This window comes from Dendropsophus ebraccatus, chromosome 10 (assembly GCF_027789765.1).
Source record: "Dendropsophus ebraccatus isolate aDenEbr1 chromosome 10, aDenEbr1.pat, whole genome shotgun sequence".
Taxonomy (NCBI): Eukaryota; Metazoa; Chordata; class Amphibia; order Anura; family Hylidae; genus Dendropsophus; species Dendropsophus ebraccatus.
The window spans coordinates 13,309,931-13,326,928 of record NC_091463.1 but is presented as its reverse complement, the minus strand read 5'-3'; the positions used below and the strand labels follow the sequence as shown (position 1 = coordinate 13,326,928).

General features: G+C 47.4%; 1 protein-coding gene and 1 long non-coding RNA gene across 12 annotated transcripts in view; one reads left to right on the top strand and one right to left on the bottom strand.

Annotated features, from left to right (window-relative positions):
• The first annotated feature begins 6 nt into the window (after window positions 1-6).
• Window positions 7-16,926, top strand: LOC138765947 (uncharacterized). Its single transcript, XR_011358652.1, has 3 exons — window positions 7-43; window positions 2,004-2,119; window positions 16,014-16,926. It is a non-coding gene; the product is annotated as an uncharacterized lncRNA (long non-coding RNA).
• The window catches only part of CCDC120 (coiled-coil domain containing 120), a 28,270-nt gene continuing 14,669 nt past the window's right edge, over window positions 3,398-16,998 (bottom strand). For 6 of the 11 annotated variants that reach the window (XM_069943133.1, XM_069943138.1, XM_069943139.1 and 3 more), the window contains exons 3-11: window positions 14,453-14,525; window positions 12,672-12,805; window positions 11,522-11,638; window positions 10,100-10,340; window positions 9,687-9,737; window positions 9,438-9,600; window positions 8,704-8,805; window positions 7,263-8,150; window positions 3,398-4,292 (exon numbers count right to left, since the gene is read on the bottom strand). In XM_069943133.1, the coding sequence (XP_069799234.1) occupies window positions 4,184-4,292; window positions 7,263-8,150; window positions 8,704-8,805; window positions 9,438-9,600; window positions 9,687-9,737; window positions 10,100-10,340; window positions 11,522-11,638; window positions 12,672-12,805; window positions 14,453-14,489 (1,842 nt within the window). In that variant the 5' untranslated portion in view covers window positions 14,490-14,525 and the 3' untranslated portion in view covers window positions 3,398-4,183. Of the gene's footprint in view, window positions 4,293-5,883; window positions 8,151-8,703; window positions 8,806-9,437; window positions 9,601-9,686; window positions 9,738-10,099; window positions 10,341-11,521; window positions 11,639-12,671; window positions 12,806-14,452; window positions 14,526-14,609; window positions 14,725-15,890; window positions 16,118-16,998 lie in introns of those variants that run through there. The other 5 variants (XM_069943140.1, XM_069943141.1, XM_069943142.1 and 2 more) reach the window with 4 other exon arrangements.

Here is a 16,998-nt window from a genome sequence, read left to right as displayed (position 1 = left end):
AATGACGTCAGTGCGGGCGCGACTGGGAGAGACCGCTGCTGGTGTAAGGAAGGGGGGAGATGTGAGGTGGTTGGAATGTACCATATACAGTGATGGGGGGGGGGGATGGTAAAGGAATGGTTTGTGTCTCAGGGATTGGGGACCCACTTGTGGCTGAGGATGTAGGGGTACACTTAGTAAGGCTGTGCCCCCAAACCTGTTGTTGCAAAACTACAACTCCCAGCGTGACCTTAAACCCATAGGCTGTCAGGGCATGCTGGGAGTTGTAGTTTTGCAGCAGCTGACATGATGCTGCTCTATGGCTGGAACATCTGCAGCCTGTATGTAATATGGGGGTGATATATCCAGCAGGTGTCACTTTTTGTAAAAGTCAATGGGTTCCATGTCTATGTGGAGTTAGGAAGGACACCGCCACAGGGCCTGGTCGCCGACTACTGGCTTTGTTACAGGTTACATTACAGCCAAAATATCAAATCCACTGACTGCTGGAGAGAGTCCCATCAATCAGCCTGATCCCACAGGAGAGCTGCCATAAAGCAAACTGCTGAAAAGCTTCCTGCTGTCTATGGTAGAAAGGAATCAGATCACACAGGATATGGCAGCTCGCTGTGATGTTCTTCTTTGTTGGTTTATACGCCGCCTGCCTATGATCTTCATGCCGGGAAAAGCTGGAACCAGTGCTGGGAGAAGTTTCTCAAGACTGGATCCAGCTTTTCCAGGTGCTCCGGGGTGGAGCGGCTCGGAGATCAAAGGCAGACGGCATATAAGCCGACTGTGGAGCAAACCAAGCACTTTGCTTCATTTGTAATGTACATTCACTCATCTCTCCTTACTGTGTATGGGGCTCTGCAGACCGGTCACAGCCCAAGAGACCCCCAAAGTGTCTACAATGGGTATTAGAGCTGGAGCAATGGAATATGATGTCTGGTCTGATGGGTCGTGTTCTCCATCATGTGGACGGCCGGGTGCTTGTGCGTCACTTACCTGGGGAAGAGATGGCACCAGGATGCACTATGGGAAGAAGACCAGATGGCGGGGTCAGTGTGATGGACAATGTTCTGCTGGAGACCTTGTGTCCTGGCATCATGTGGAGGTTACTGTGACACCGACCACCTACCTGACCATTGTACACTCCAAGTGCCCCCCCTTCATAGAGGCCAAACCTTATACCTTTCAGCTGGGATTGCCATCATGCCAGGACAGCTTTAGGATGTCCAGGCCTAACAGGATCTGTTGCTGATGCCGCAGGGATACGGGGTCCGAGCATAACACAGTCCTACACAATAGTGAACAGATATCTTTATTTTGTTCTGATCCTGGGTATTAAAGGTATACTCCAGCGAAAAATGTCCTTCTAAGTCAAATGGCGCCAGAGATTTGTAATTTACGTCTATTTAAAAACCGCAAGTCGTCCAGTACTTATCAGCTGCTGTATGTCCTGCAGGAAGTGGTGGATTCTTTCCAGGATGACACAGTGCTCTCTGCTGCCACCTCTGTCCATGTCAGGAACTGTCCAGAGCAGCAGCAAATCCCCATAGAAAACCTCTCCTGCTGTGGACAGTTCCTGACATGGACAGAGGTGGCAGCAGAGAGCACTGTGTCAGAATGATTAGAATCCACCACTTCCTGCAGGACATACAGCAGCTGATAAGTACTGAAGATTTTCAAATAGAGGTAAATTACAAATCTATATAGCTTTCTGATTTGAAAAAAAAAAACATTTTCGCTTGAGTACCCCTTTAATATTTAAGCTACTTGTCAATTAAACAGTTAACCAGTGTATCACCAAAGCAGCTCAGCGATAAGGAAATCAGCAGAGCAGAGTCTATGCAGCCACTGAACCAGTAAGGAATGCTGGGAGATTTCAGCTCTGAAGTCAACAGAATTGTGAATGCACCTCCAGCCAGCTGTGTGATACTGTGTCAGTATAACCAATGCTATCGTGTCTGTGCACAATTACGGTACAGCCTCTACTTATTCTGTTACATTTTTTTTTCTTGCAGGACCAAAAACAGATGATTACAGGGGAAAAAGCGAATATTTAATGATGAACACGAAGAAATCAGGGAAATAAACTTATAGTCAGGGTTCAGCCGACCAACCACAGGTGAGATATCAGGTAAGACTGGACTTGTAAAGGACCTTAGGGGGAGGGACATGACACAAAGAAGTCTAGTGTCATGCCCCACCCCATCAGTCATAATACAGGTATCCCATAGTTTGATGGGAGTTGTAGTTTTGCAACAGCTGGAGGGCTATGGGTTCCCCATCCCTGTAAGGCAGGGGTAGTAAACCTTGGCCCTCCAGCTGTAGCAAAACTACAACTCCCATGATGCTTGGATAGCTAAAGCTTTGGCTGTCCAGGCATGATGGGAGTTGTAGTTTTGCAACAGCTGGAGAGCCAAGGTTTCCTACCCCTGCTGTAAGGTACGGCACAGCACTACTGCAGCAGGTGTTGGTTACAATATACAACGTCCTACAGGCATACCAGGGATCTGAGGTAACTCAGAGTCTGGAAATTTAAAGGGATTGTCCAGGCTCAGAAGAACATTTTCTTTGGGTGCGGTATTGCAGCTCCGATACATTGAAGTGAATGGAGCTGACGTGTAATACCACAAACAACCTTCTGTAAGTCGTCCGCCTCTTAGATGGTGGTCACGTGAATTCTTATTTGGCTTATTTTCTGTATCTTTTCATATACATGTACACTCAGCCCTGCTGTGAGGGCATAGGTTCTGGAGGGGGGGGGGGTAGAAGAAAGCTGCTGCCAGGCTTCTCATGTAGTGGCTTAAAGGGATTACAATAACCTAGCTGCTTTCTTACAGAAAGCGCACCCCCCTTGTCCTCGGCTCCATTCACTTCAATGGAACGGATCTGCATTACCACACACAAACTAAAGACAAGGGTGGCGTTGTTTCTGGAAGAAAGCCGCCATGTTTTCCTAGTTCTGTATGACCCCTTTAACTCCTTACTGAGATAATTGATGCCGGATTAATAGAATTTTACTGTATATGAATAATGGGGACAGATTTAAGGCCTGTAGCAACCAATCACAGCTCAACTTTTACTTTAAATGATAAGAGAAATGAAATCTAAGCTCTGATTGGTTGCGTAACTCAGGATCAGTAATGTATGTACACAGTGACCCCACCAGCAGAATAGTGAGTGCAGCTCTGGAGTATAATGCAGGATGTAACTCAGGATCAGTAATGTAATGTATGTACACAGTGACCCCACCAGCAGAATAGTAAGTGCAGCTCTGGAGTACAATACAGCTGTAACCCTGTAATTCCTGTATACAGGATCGGCCATTATCTCAGTGAACAACAAATTTTATTTTTCTTTTATCATTTATTGATAAACTGTCCCAACCAATAACAAATTAAGGTCGCCCCCCCCCTCCCCCAATAAAATCTTCACTTTGTACATATTGCACAGTGTTATCCAGTCACAACTCAGTGTTAGTAACAGTAAAAGCAACCACAAGATTTTACAAAGTTTTTTGTTTTTTTCCTTATGATAATCCCAACCCATTGGAGGCAGCGAGTCCAGCTCGGCCCCCTTCATCCCGGGGGAAACCTCAGCCCCCCATAACATTTCTCCAGTGTCTCTACTCATAACATTCAGTGTGAAGACAGCCGAATATACAGTAGGGAGGTCCGTGGTGGCCGTTGTCGCCCGCTGAGCTCTGCTACATCCTCTTGAAGGTCATAGCTCCAGGTGAGATCATTATAGCGTCCGTCAGAAATAGTTTTCTCACTTCACCGCGGGGGACGAATGCTGGCGACTGTACAGAACACATAATAACCACCTGGACATAGAAATTATATATATATTACACCCCCTCCAGGGAGGAACTTCAGTCTTGATAGTTACTTGGCATTGGTGACCATAAAACGAAAATATATATTATATATATACTGTATATAGAACATTCCCCTTTGCAGCAAATAAACCTCCTTCTGCCCAAATTGGTGCAAAATCGAGGGGTGGGGGGGTACTTATTGCACTAGAGGCGATGGCGGAGATCGGGGGGAGTTCCTCTTGCTTCTATCTCCACTCATGTTGGTCTTATTGCTGCGGAACAGGCGGTGGAGGGTTTCCGGGTTCTTTCTCTTGGAAGATCGCTCTTCATTTGGTGGCGGTGGAATCAGACGCGTCTATTACGGATCAGGGTCCAGTGTCAGACTAATGTCCCGGGCGGCGTGCCCTCGGCCGACCGATGTCCTTGTGTCCGGCTCAGCCCGGCCGATTGGTTGTACAATTCTTCTTCAACGTATTCTGAAAAGTGTCTGGTGAGACAGCCAGTGATAGATGGGGGAGGGGGGTGTAGGACGTGCGTGGGGCAGGATACGATTGGGGGGCGTTGGGTTGAAATGAGCGTTTTTTGGCGGAAAGTTAGAAAAATAGAAAAAGCGGATTAGAGAGTGTGTGTGTAATGGGTGGAGGTGTAATATGGGGGTTATGGGTGGAGCAAGATGGAGACAGGACAGAAGAGATGGGGAAAGCAGAAACAAAAGCATTAGAAACTTACACAACAGCTGACAATCACAAAGAGGGAAAAGTGTAGCCTCACCATAAAAAGCTGGGTGACAACCAACATGGCCGCCATTACTGCGGCAAATCTCACATCATTGAATAGTCAGGGAGAATTTGCTATGCAGGACTCTGGGAAAGTTGGGTGCCTATGTAATGGAAGCCATGTTACCTATCACTCAGACAAAACTCTAAGTGCTCAATGGGGCTCATAGCTGTGAAGAATATACTCGGGGGTTGTTGTATATCCAGGGCCCCATACAGCTGAACAAGGTGGAGCTACACTTTAAGGGATACATCCAAAATACAAAGCAATTATTTCACAAAGGAAAAGCTTTCAGATATAATGTTACTGGGAAGAAGTCTTCCCCGCAGCAGCGATCCCAGCCCACCCTCCGAGGGAGTGCTGCCCACCGCAACCAGATCACTGCTGGAATTCACCAGCCGGCAATAAGGTGGCGGTAGACGTGATCAGGAGCAGTAGGAGCTGCCATGCTGGATTATATAGCCAATTGTTACCACTGATCGCAAGGTATAGAAGGAATTCAAACTTTTCATAGGTCCACCACCTCCAAACCCCACTGTACAGCTATCATCAAATATGTAATACTATACAGTCATGTGGTGTAGGGAAATACTGGGCAGAAGAATTATAAATGCTGCACTGGAGCATAATACAGGATGTAACTCAGGATCAGTACAGGATAAGTAACGTAATGTATGTACACAGTGACCCCACCAGCAGAATAGTGAGTGCAGCTCTGGAGTATAATACAGGATGTAACTCAGGATCAGTAATGTAATGTATGTACACAGTGACCCCACCAGCAGAATAGTGAGTGCAGCTCTGGAGTATAACACAGGATGTAACAGGGCTGTGGAGTCATAGTTGGAAAAATGTACCAACTCAGACTCCAGCTTTAAAAAAAATCCTAGAACAATTTAAAATTGAGTTTTGATATGAATTTTATAAGTTTTGCTCATTAATATATATTATGAGCAACATTCCAATAGGACACTGGCCCTATTAGATAAGGGTGGTCGGGGAATATATCAGTAATAGGACACTGGCCCTATTACATAAGGGTGGTCGGGGAATATATCAGTAATAGGACACTGGCCCTATTACATAAGGGTGGTCGGGGAATATATCAGTAATAGGACACTGGCCCTATTACATAAGGGTGGTCGGGGAATATATCAGTAATAGGACACTGGCCCTATTACATCAGGGGGGTCATGGAAAGGTTGTCGGTCACTATTTGGCAGTTTGTTTCTGAACTGGAAGAGTCCATTGTGTGGGGGAGATCTGTGCTGTTCTCATGCTGGATGACTGTATAGGAGCAGCAGTGTAATATGGAGATATCCTGTGTAATATAGAGGAGGAGAAGACATAAGTAGTGTAGCAGTAACCTCTGTCCTCAATGTGGTGTTTTTTTTCAGTGTACTATGGCTGCAGCAGGCTGTGTGTGTGTGTGTGTGTGTGTATGCTATGGCTGCAGCAGGCTGTGTGTGTGTGTATGCTATGGCTGCAGCAGGCTGTGTGTGTGTGTGTGTGTGTGTGTGTGTGTGCGCTATGGCTGCAGCAGGCTGTGTGTGTGTGCTATGGCTGCAGCAGGCTGTGTGTGTGTATGCTATGGCTGCAGCAGGCTGTGTGTGTGTATGCTATGGCTGCAACAGGTTGTGTGTGTGTGCGCTATGGCGTGCCCCCACACCCACAGTGACCCCCCTATATCACTATGGCTAACCCCTCTATATCACTATGTGCGACCCCCGTATTACAGGTATCTGGCATTGTTAGCAGTGTTTCTTGTATGGTGAATATTTAGTTAGAAACTAAAAGACCACCTGCTCCTTGTAGTCTAGTTGTGAGTTGTTCAGGACATGGAGGCTGGAGACTGGCTGTATCCACTGCACACACAGGAGAAGCTGCTTTATATCTTTCCTTATTCCCTCAGAAGTCGCCCCAGGATCATGTAGGACATTAGGGAGAAGCTGCTGAGCCAGTGTGAGAAATAACTCCCCTGGTATATGACCGGCCATTTATGAAGGAGCAGGAGTCGGAGCTGCGGCTTACCGACTCCATAGCCCTGGGATGTAATACAGGATCATTAATGTATGTACACAATGACCGCCACCAGCAGAATTGTGAGTGCAGCTCTGGGGTATAATACAGAATGTATGTACACAGTGACCCTATCAGCAGAAGTATTTTTTTTTTTTTTAACATTACTCAGCCTACATATAGACTATACAATGGTGTTTAGAGGTGGACATACCCTTTAGGGTAAGTAAAGCTGTTGTGTGATTGGCTGCTATGGCCAGCACTGTTGTTTTTGTGCATGGTGCAGTTACCATCTACAGCCAAGCAGACAGATCCCTCTGTATGACAGCTTCTTATGGCCGCACATCGCTGGCAGACAGTGTGGTTCCTGTAGGATTAGTCTTTCTCTCAATAGAGAACTATGGTCTCCTCCAACCTCCGTATCCTACAGAGTTGTTCATTTATTGCAGATGTGAGGCCAGGAGCTGTAATACTGGAAAGCCCCTTTAATATAAAGATTTTTTTATAACATTATATGTGAAATGCATTAGGCCTGGACAGGAATAAGTGAAGGTTATAATATTACTGAAGCTGTAGTGTCATAGACTCTAATGGCGTAGCAGAGCCGGACGGAACTGGAGAGGAGTATGAGCGCGGCGGCTTCTAGTAGAGAATTTCATACCTGCCATGCATTGGGGCCCCAGTGAAACTGATGGAGTGTGGAAGAGGGGATCCAGCCTGATAGTGTCCATCGTGATAGCCGGGGCGGTAGTATCTCTGATACTGCATATGCGGAGGGATGGGGCCTCTCTGCACTCCAGCCGGCGCTGCTGAATTGCGTAGGTACCAGTCCCGTAGTCCTTCCAGAGCCAAAGCTTTGTGCACATTCCTCTCCATGGTCTCAGGTGGTGGAGCCCGTGGTTGGCTCCGGGAACGTGGCCCTGGATGGGAGACCTGAGGAGCGGGGCGTTGTTGGAAGCCATCAGATGAGTGCCAAGGTTGCTGGAAGTGGGATGAATCAGTCATATGGGGGCCGCATGACTTGTTGCGGGCAGGATTCCTGCGCTGTTGCGTTTCAGCACGGCTCCGCAGGGCCGGACTACCCGGGTACCCCTCGTAATAGCCATCACGTCGGGAGTAATGGCTGTTGTTGCTACCGTCAGGATCTGCCCACCACGGGGCTTCAGGTTCTACCCACCAGTGCCCATCGGGTTCCACCCACCCTCGCTGCTGCTGTTGCTGCTGCCGTTCCATGTAATAATCCAGCAAGATGTCTTCATAAGGAAGCCGAGCGTTACTGCTAGGGGTCCGGGGGTCTGGAGATCTTGTCCCCCGTTGCTGGTGGTGAGAGGGCACGGCCCCAGGAGGAGGGCGCTCGCTCAGAGCTTCAGAGCTTTTGAAGGATGGTTTTCCCTGGGTCTCTGTAGGAGGGGGTCTCTCGATCAAAGCCTCCGAGCTGTTACTGCGCCGACTCCGTGCTGAATGGATGTTTGTGCGATCAGTGGGGAAGCCCACCTGGGAGTCCTGGCTACCAGACCACTGTCTCTGAGATAATCCGGAGCTGTCTGACCTGCAACATGAAGCAACATCAGACACCGCTCATCTATAAGAAATGGCTGGCGACTTACACAACATACACATATCTTACACAAGCTGGCCATACACAACATACACAAGCTGGCCATACACAACATACACATATCGGCACTCTGCTGAGTTCAGACGGAGCAGCCGACCGCCTAAGGGTATGTTCACACAAGCAATAACAGCACCTATAAACTTCAATGGGGAATGTTAAAAAAAACACATTTTTATATATATATATATATATATATATATATATATATATATATATATATATATAAATATAGCTGTGAGAATTGTCGTCACAACTGCAGACAGTATAGGATCCACTGTATTCTATAGGACAATAGACATGAACATGGATTCTAGGCTCATATCTTCTTTAGCCTCCTGCACTGTGCACGGTCCATAATTGTGGGCGTCCATACCCACTGACTTCTCTTCCCTGACATCTGCCGTCATGAGGACCCCATAGATGTCTGGCCAATCCCACTGTAATAGTCAACAACTCAACTTCTCTATGTCCTACCGATACCCACCTCAGGGCAGAGCTGCTGCAGGCATTACGACTCAGGATGGGGGTAGCGGGGACACTCCGGCCCTCCAGACTGGACAGACTTCGAGGAAATGATCGAGTGGGGCTGCAGGTGAAAAAGCCAATTATTTAAGCAAACCAGTATATTATACAAAGCCGTTTCATAACCACCCCCTCTGATCCACAGAAAGACCACACAGCAACCTATACAGCACCAGCAAGGTCTACATGATTGTGGTTGGTTCTGCAGCTCAACTCCATTCACTTCCACTGGGATGAGCTGCAGTACCAAATAAAACCACATGAATAAAGGTGTACCAAAGCCGCTGAGCAGCCCTATGAGACGTTAAAGGGATACTCCAGCGGAAATCTTTTTCTTTAAAATCAACTGGTTTCAAAAAGTTACATAGATTTGTTGCAGGTAATGGTGCTGTCACCTCTGTCCATGTCAGGAACTGCCCAGAGCAGGAAAGGTTTTCTATGGGGATTTGCTACTGCTCTGGCCAGTTCCTGACATGGACAGAGGTGGCAGCAGAGAGCACTGTGTCCGACTGGAAAGAATCCACCACTTCCTGCAGGACATACAGCAGCTGATAAGTACTGGTAGACTTGTGATTTTGAAGTTACAAATGTATATAACTTTCTGAAATCAATTGATGTGAAAGAAAAAGGTTTTCACTGGAGTACCCCTTTAACCCTACTATGACCATGACCTCGGGCCTATCCCTCCGCACTCACCTTGCTGTACTTGCCATGGAGTTGCGCCGGTTGTGAACCTCACAGTACAGTTCCACAGGTGACGCCTTCCATCCCACCCGTCTCTCTGGACTGCTGGAGACAGCTCGGGAGTGTTCAGACAGTCTGGGAGGAGACGGCCGCATACCGGATGACAGGACGTCATCTGCAGGAGAACAACAGGGTTACATATAAATCCATCATACCCCACAGCCTCCTCACTGAACCATCACCAGTCAGCAGGGTTCTCACCATGGCTGGCGCTCTCCGATAGTGAGCTGCATTCCGATTGGTACGCCTCATCTGCAAGGAGAGAAAGCAAAGCCTCATGGGATAGGGCCTGTAAACTGGCCACAGACATAGTTATCGCTCTTGATTCCCCCATACATTTCCATTCCTCTCTCCATACTAATAACACAAGAACACTGAGCCAGGTGTGCATGTGTATAGGAGAGTGGTGTGGCATGGTCCACAGCTATCTGAAGGACATACAGACAGGATAACTGGCTGACTGAGTGGCTAGTACTCCTAAACCCCATACACATGCATACTAGGTTTGGGTGAGAGTGCATATGTACTGTTGTCAGACTCCTCTGGATGTGGTTTATCTCCCCAAGGACAAATGAAATCCTACATATCCAGTCCACACCTTGGCAGTAACTCACCCAGTAGACTGTGGGGCACTCTGTGCGTGGGTCTCAGACCCAGCTTCCTGCGCAGGTTGTTACTCTGCTCCTCTAACTCCTGCAGTCTACGCAGTGCATCCAGATACACAAGCCTCCGCTTCCTGCGCTGCTCCACGGTCAGCTCCGCACTCTGCTCAGCTGCCAAACTCAGCTTCCGGGCCGCCTCCGCCATCTGCAGCTGCAAAGCAAAGTCCCGCTCCAAGCGCTCCAGCTGTACCTCCTGCAGGAAACAACAGGCAGAGCCCAGGTCATCCTAAAGGTTACTATGCCACACACTGTGGGGAACGTTATGTACCAATGTGTACTGTAAGGCTATGCTGGGACTTGTAGTCTCACAGCAGATGGAGACCACACCTAAGGATATGGAACCTTAGGCCCTCCAGCTGGTGCAAAACTACAACTCCAGTCATGCCTGGACAGCCAAAGGCTGTCCAGGCATTATGGGAATTGTAGTTTTGCAACAGCTGGAGGGCCTAATAGACTATACCAGCTGCAGTACTAAGAATAGCCAGTAGATGGCAGTCCTAGATCTCATCTCCTATAATCTATAATAAATCAGTAGGGCAATATCGGCAAATGGTTTCATAATAGTCCAAATCCTTGGAGGACGAACAACAACGCCATGAGAAATGAGCCTCAAGGACATCACAGCGTTTTCTACCAAGGACAGGCTGCCTGATCCTAAAACAGCACCTGACTGTACTGGACGTGAGCCATGCTCATTGAGATGCAGCACGCCTTTCAGTTTTAGTCTGGGAATCTTCGCTCTCCCTGCTGGAAATAACGTCAGGATTAGGCTGTGTACATGCCAGGAAAAAATGATGATCGAGGGGGGTACGAGAAGTGACTGATGTGGTGGAAACCTATCGGCAGCCACATGAATATAATAACTGTAGCAGATCCTGTACGAGTGAATGGACCCTTCAGGAGAGAATTAATTGCAGAGACCCCTTCACTGCGGAGGGTCACACCTCAAGGATATCTGTATAAGAAGTAAAGGTGGCGTTTCCCTTTAAAAAAAAATTATTTTAAATAAACTTAGAATGTGGCAGAGATTTGTAATTTACTTCTATTTAAAAATGTCAAGTCTTCCAGTACTTATCAGCTGTTGTATGCCCTGCAGGAAGTGGTGTATTCTTTCCAGTCTGACACAGTGTTCTCTATTGCCACCTCTGTCCATATCAGGAACTGTCCAGAGCAGCAAATCCCCATAGAAAACCTCTGAAAGAATAACACTTCCTGCAGTACATACAGCAGCTGTTAAGTACTGGAGATTTTTAAATAAAAATAAATGACAAGTCTCTGACACTTTCTGGCACCAGTTGATCTGAAAGAAAAGTTGTTTCGCTGGAGCACCCCTTTAGGTTGCAGTTGTGATCCTAAAACCAGGCATGTACTGACCTCTGCTCTGGTTACAGTGGCCGCGCTTACTCGAAATGCTCTCTGTCTCCTTGCGACGACTGGGGGTCTCTCTCCATACTCCAGTGGGTACTCCGGGGGGACCTGCCCCGTTAGTTCCTATAAAAAAGAATGACATGTTACAGAGTTATTATGGTTAACGTTAGTTAAAGGGGTATTCCAGCATTATTTTTTTTACATTTCTTTAATAAAGTTAACTATATTACCTTTTTTTACATTTTTACACTAAGTAGCTGCAGTAAAGGGTGAAACAGCCCCTCCGTTGACACCAATGGCTGTGTTGGGAACTGCAGGGCTGCTTAAGCCCCGATTCTGAAACAGTTCAAATCACTAACAGTGCTGCATACAGATTCTGAACCTCCCCTGCTATTTATATTCTATGTTAGCATTAGGATAGACATTACTCTTGAGGAAGCTGTGTAAGTAACTCTGCAGTCTAGCAGAGCGATCGGGATAACCCTCAATCACCGGTCACTCTGCTATACAGTGCCATAGCAGAGTGGAATACTAAAAAAAAAAAAAACGAAGCCTGTTGCTTTAAGTCAATAGGCAGCAGAAATCGGTAAAGCCTCATTAGCTCCTATGTGACAGCAGTGGGGGCAGGGATCACGGCTCGGGACACACAGGGATAAGCCGGCAGGCCGTGCCAGGCCGTACAGTCACCAATATCTGACATTCATTTACAAGGCTTGTAAGCCAGTCTTAAAAGGGACTAAGTCTATTTTACTGGGGGGGGGGGGAATAGATATGCTATCTATTGTTCTCTGTTATCAGCCATTTCAGAAGGGTGATTGCTAAGAAGGGTTATAAACTCCGTGTGATATCTCCAGGGAAGGTTTACTTACATATGTGCATATAACAGCTGCAGGGCTCGAAAAGTGACAACCGCTGCTTGGAGTGCCAAATGTCCTCAGGGCGGTCGTCACTCCACCCCCCACCCCCGGTGGTACTGAGTGTGAACTCTTAATTATTTAGGTACAAGATGATTGATTTTCAACCTGTGGCTCTCCAGCTATTAGAAAACTACAACTCCCAGCATGCCCTGACAGCCTTCAGTTTTAGTTTTGCAGCAGCTGGAAAGCACCAGGTTGGGGATCCCTGGTTTTGTTGTATATTCACCCCCATTACCCACCGCCTCCTGCAGGCACAGCCTCCGCAGCTCATTGACTTTCTGTCTCAGAGACTCCTGCAGATCTCGCTGCTTCTCGGAGAGGTCGGAGATCAGCTGGGCTCTCTGCTTAGAAGAGGAATCAAAGAGGGCGCCACCTGGAGAGAACGGCACAGGAAACACAATGGGTCACATTTGCACATAGATTACATGAGGATGAGGAGAGGCAGAATCTCCCTGGTTACAGACATTGCACAATATCACAGCCATTCTGTACAGAGTATTAACTCCAGAGATGTGTACAGAGGACAGGAGTGTACAGGTCAGGCACACTGGTATGGACTGGGACTGGCATCAAGATGAGGAAACGGATGTTAGCATCCAACACCACACATACAGTGCCCAAATACCATCATACCCCTATAATATGGCCATGTGGTGCTCAAACACTGTCATACAGGGCACCTATAATACTGTCATGTGGTGCCTAACAGTGCTATACAGTGTCCAAACACTGTCATACAGCGTACCTATAATACTGTCATGTGGTGCCTAACAGTGCTATACAGTGTCCAAATACCATCACACAGCGTATCTATATTACTGCCATGTGGTGCCTAAATAACAGTACTATAACAGTGCCCAAATACCATCATACACCTATAATACTGCCATGTGGTGCCCAAACACTGTCATACAGCGTACCTATAACACTGCCATGTGGTGCCCAAATACAGTCATACAGCATACCTATAATACTGCCATGTGGTGCCTAACAGTGCTATAAAGTGCACAAATACCATCATACAGGGCACCTTTAATACTACAATGTAGTGCTTAACAGTGCTATACAGTGTCCAAATACCGTCACATAGAGCACATATAATACTACAATGTGGTGCCTAAATAACAGTACTATACAGTGCCTAAATACCATCATACAAGGAACCTATATTACTGCCATGTGGTGCCTATATAACAGTACTATAAAGTATGTGTTGATAGAGTTGGGGGTGGTTTAGCCCCTAGATGGTGGTGGTCTAGGGGCATTCATCCCTCCATGTGGTCTCACAGTATGACCTTACCCACCCGCCTATAGGGCCATACTAGCATGTACACAGCTGTATTCACACTTGCACTGACTTGTTCACAAGCCCCTGATGCCGATAATGATCTGTGAGCAGCACAACAGCCGGGCAGCATCACATTCCTGCAGTGCTGGGTGACAGCTGCTGAGTGGTCCCGCTGCAGGGGTGCAGTATGGAGGCGTGAGGTGTGTATGGCGGCCCAGATAGCCATATGAGAGAGGGCAAAGGTCAAAGAATCCGGGGGAAGGACCGTAGTATACAGCTCTTACTTGTATAGTCTCAGGGATTAGTATGGAGGCCTGGGGCTATGGACTTTACACAAAAAGGGCTACATTTGCATTAGGTGGCGGTTCTCTATATTATGTTCACACCTACATATTTCCTATGTAGAATTCTATATGAATGTGCTCCATCATACTGGACCCCAATATGTCAGACGAGGGTCTGGCACATTAGATAAGTGGCGTCCAACCTGTTCCACTCCAGCTGTTACAAAACTACAATTCCCAGCATGCCCGGACAGCCAAGCTGGGACTTGTAGTTTCGCAACAGCTGGAGGTTCACATTTTAACTAGAACAATGACATATTGGCTGTCCGAGTATGCTGGGAGTTGTAGTTCTGCAACAGCTAAAGAGCTGAATTTTGGACACTACTGCTAACCCAAACAAATGGACTATGGATGGGTATACACTATATACCTATATAGAGCATGTTACCTGACGTGGAGAGGCCACAGGGACCCTTGACCTCCATGTCTGTTGCGCAGCTCCTATCAGCGTCGAGAGAAGCCTAGAAGGATAAAAGGAGAAGGGTCAATAATACTAATAATGTCAGTACAGTAAGACATACAGTATATACACAAGGAGTATATACAGCTTAGCAGCGGACCACTCGAGACCCTCATCCCCCGCACCGTGCTCTGCCCTGTGGGCTCTGCCATCAAGGAAGTGGCTTCTGCCATGTCAATAAGGAGCGATTTGAATAGAAATGAGAAAAGAAAGGAGATTGATGGGGGAAGGTGAGAGGGGGGGGGGGGGGAGGAAAGTTGAGCGGTGCACCAATAAACTTCTGCAAGTCCCAGACTCCCCCCCCCCCCCCTCCTGCCGCCAACGCAGACACCAAATGCTCCATGTCAAAGGAACGAAAAACACCAACTCCAAGGACATCTGCTTTATAGATAAAGGCAGCCGACATGGAACGGCACAATAGGAAGTCAAGATGTTTTTTTTGTTTTTTGCAAACACAACACAAACGCACGATACACAACACAAATCTGGATCGGTATTGATAGTTTTTTTTGGTACACATCTCGTGCAAAAAGTTTACTTTTTAGCCCTGTTTTTGACATTTTTTTTTCCCAAACATTTTTCAGATTTTTTTTGCTACCACAAACGCCCTCATGCGATTCACAAAACCAGCTGTTTTGGAGACAAAAAGGGGTCTGACAGGAAAAGCTGTAAAATCACGGCCATAGAGGGTGATTTATGGCGCGCTCTTATAGTAGGAATGTTCTTCGTTGCTCATGGCAACCAATCACAGCTCAGCTTCCATTTTACCAGAGCTCATGAATGTCTATAAGCTGAGCTGTGATTGGTTGCTATGTGAGTTGTGACTGGTTGCTATGGACAACAAGGAATGTTCCGCCGCACCATAAATCTCCCCCACAAAGTGTTACAGTGGGGATGGGGAACCTTCGGCCCTCAGGCAATTCCCATCAGGCATGGGCAGCCAAAGCCAATATTTTTAATAAATTCACTTTTTCAGGCCTTACAGTCTCATGGTGGGCAGAGGGGACCCAGCGGTCTGTTAAAGCTTAGCACCACATAGAAGGCTGGGACCCCCGCCATGCCTGCAGTGCCACAATAACAACCAGGGCTAAGAACTGAGAAATGTTTAATTTATCCCCACACATAGATACCCTAAGTGTAGTTTATCATTGGCTATGTGCACTACAACTCCCAGTATGCACAGTGCCAGTGATCATCCTAAACAAGCCCTTAAGAGTCGCTTGGTGCCCCCTCCCCTCTTTGGTGGTCTCAGCTTAGAAGCCCCCAGGGCTGGCATGACCGAAAGGGTCCGACAACACAGGACTAATAGCAGACTAAAGCAGATCACTGTGTTACATTCAGAAGTCTAGGAAAGCTGGATGATTACCCCTATGGGAGCTGCACTAGTGGCTATATTGGTTGTCACTCAGCTTTCCCAGAGACGGACAGGACAGGGCAGACGAGGACGGCTCAGGACGTCTATTTACTGGGGATCCGTTTTTTCTTTTAGACGGCCTCTCTCACGTCTCTTCCACATGTCGGATGCAATTTCTCCAAATATGTTTTCCGGAGCGTCGGACATGAATATTTACTGAAGAGGAGCAGCCAGCCGCCCTGTCGGAAATACATTTCATGAACATGACATGACAAGGACTATATGGCTGGGAGGCCCAGAGAGACGCGACACACTTACGTTTACAAGGTCAGCAGCAAGATGCCTCCGAGACGTCTCAGAACAGGCCACGATTTTAACCCCTTACTTCTAAGGTAATCACTACTGTACCGAACCATACAGTCACCCAGCTTTCCACCCACCCTGAATGGCACATCAGTCTATCCCACTAGGCAGGCTCATTCCCCCCCTATAGTGTCACAGTAATTATTGTACTGTTCATCCAGAGCCTCCTGATTCATGAGGCAAGAAATCACTGCCATATAGGAAAGTGCTGCAGTGCACGGAGATGTAGGAAGACCTAAACATAATACATTATAGGGTATACATGGGCATATAGTGCCCTGTGGGTGTATAGGGGGCAGTTTGGGTTAACCCATTCCCTTACATACTGCAAAAAAGCTAAAAGAAAGAAGTGGCCGAGCAGTCCTGGCACAAGCTTATGATGGCAGTATGAAGAAGCACTGCCATGTATGCCGCTTTCTAGAAGCCAGACCATCAATGGCCACAGAACTGGTTGGCGCTAGCACCAACCATCCTGAGCATATGCTCACCCCATATGATTGATGCCCAAGGTGCCGCACATACCTTGCTCCATGACTCCTCCAGCATACTCCTGTGTGCCACCATCCATGCAGTTTCCTCACCCGCCTCCCCCCTGGTGTCACATTGCCAAAGGTTACAGCTGAATCACCGAGAGCTCAGGCATCCGTGTCACCTCGGCAAACAAATATGTAATCCTGTGTAACAAGACTGGAATTGTTCCTGAATCCGGCGTCACACGGGATCTAGGTGTCCTGAGCCTCTGATGTAACGACTGGCG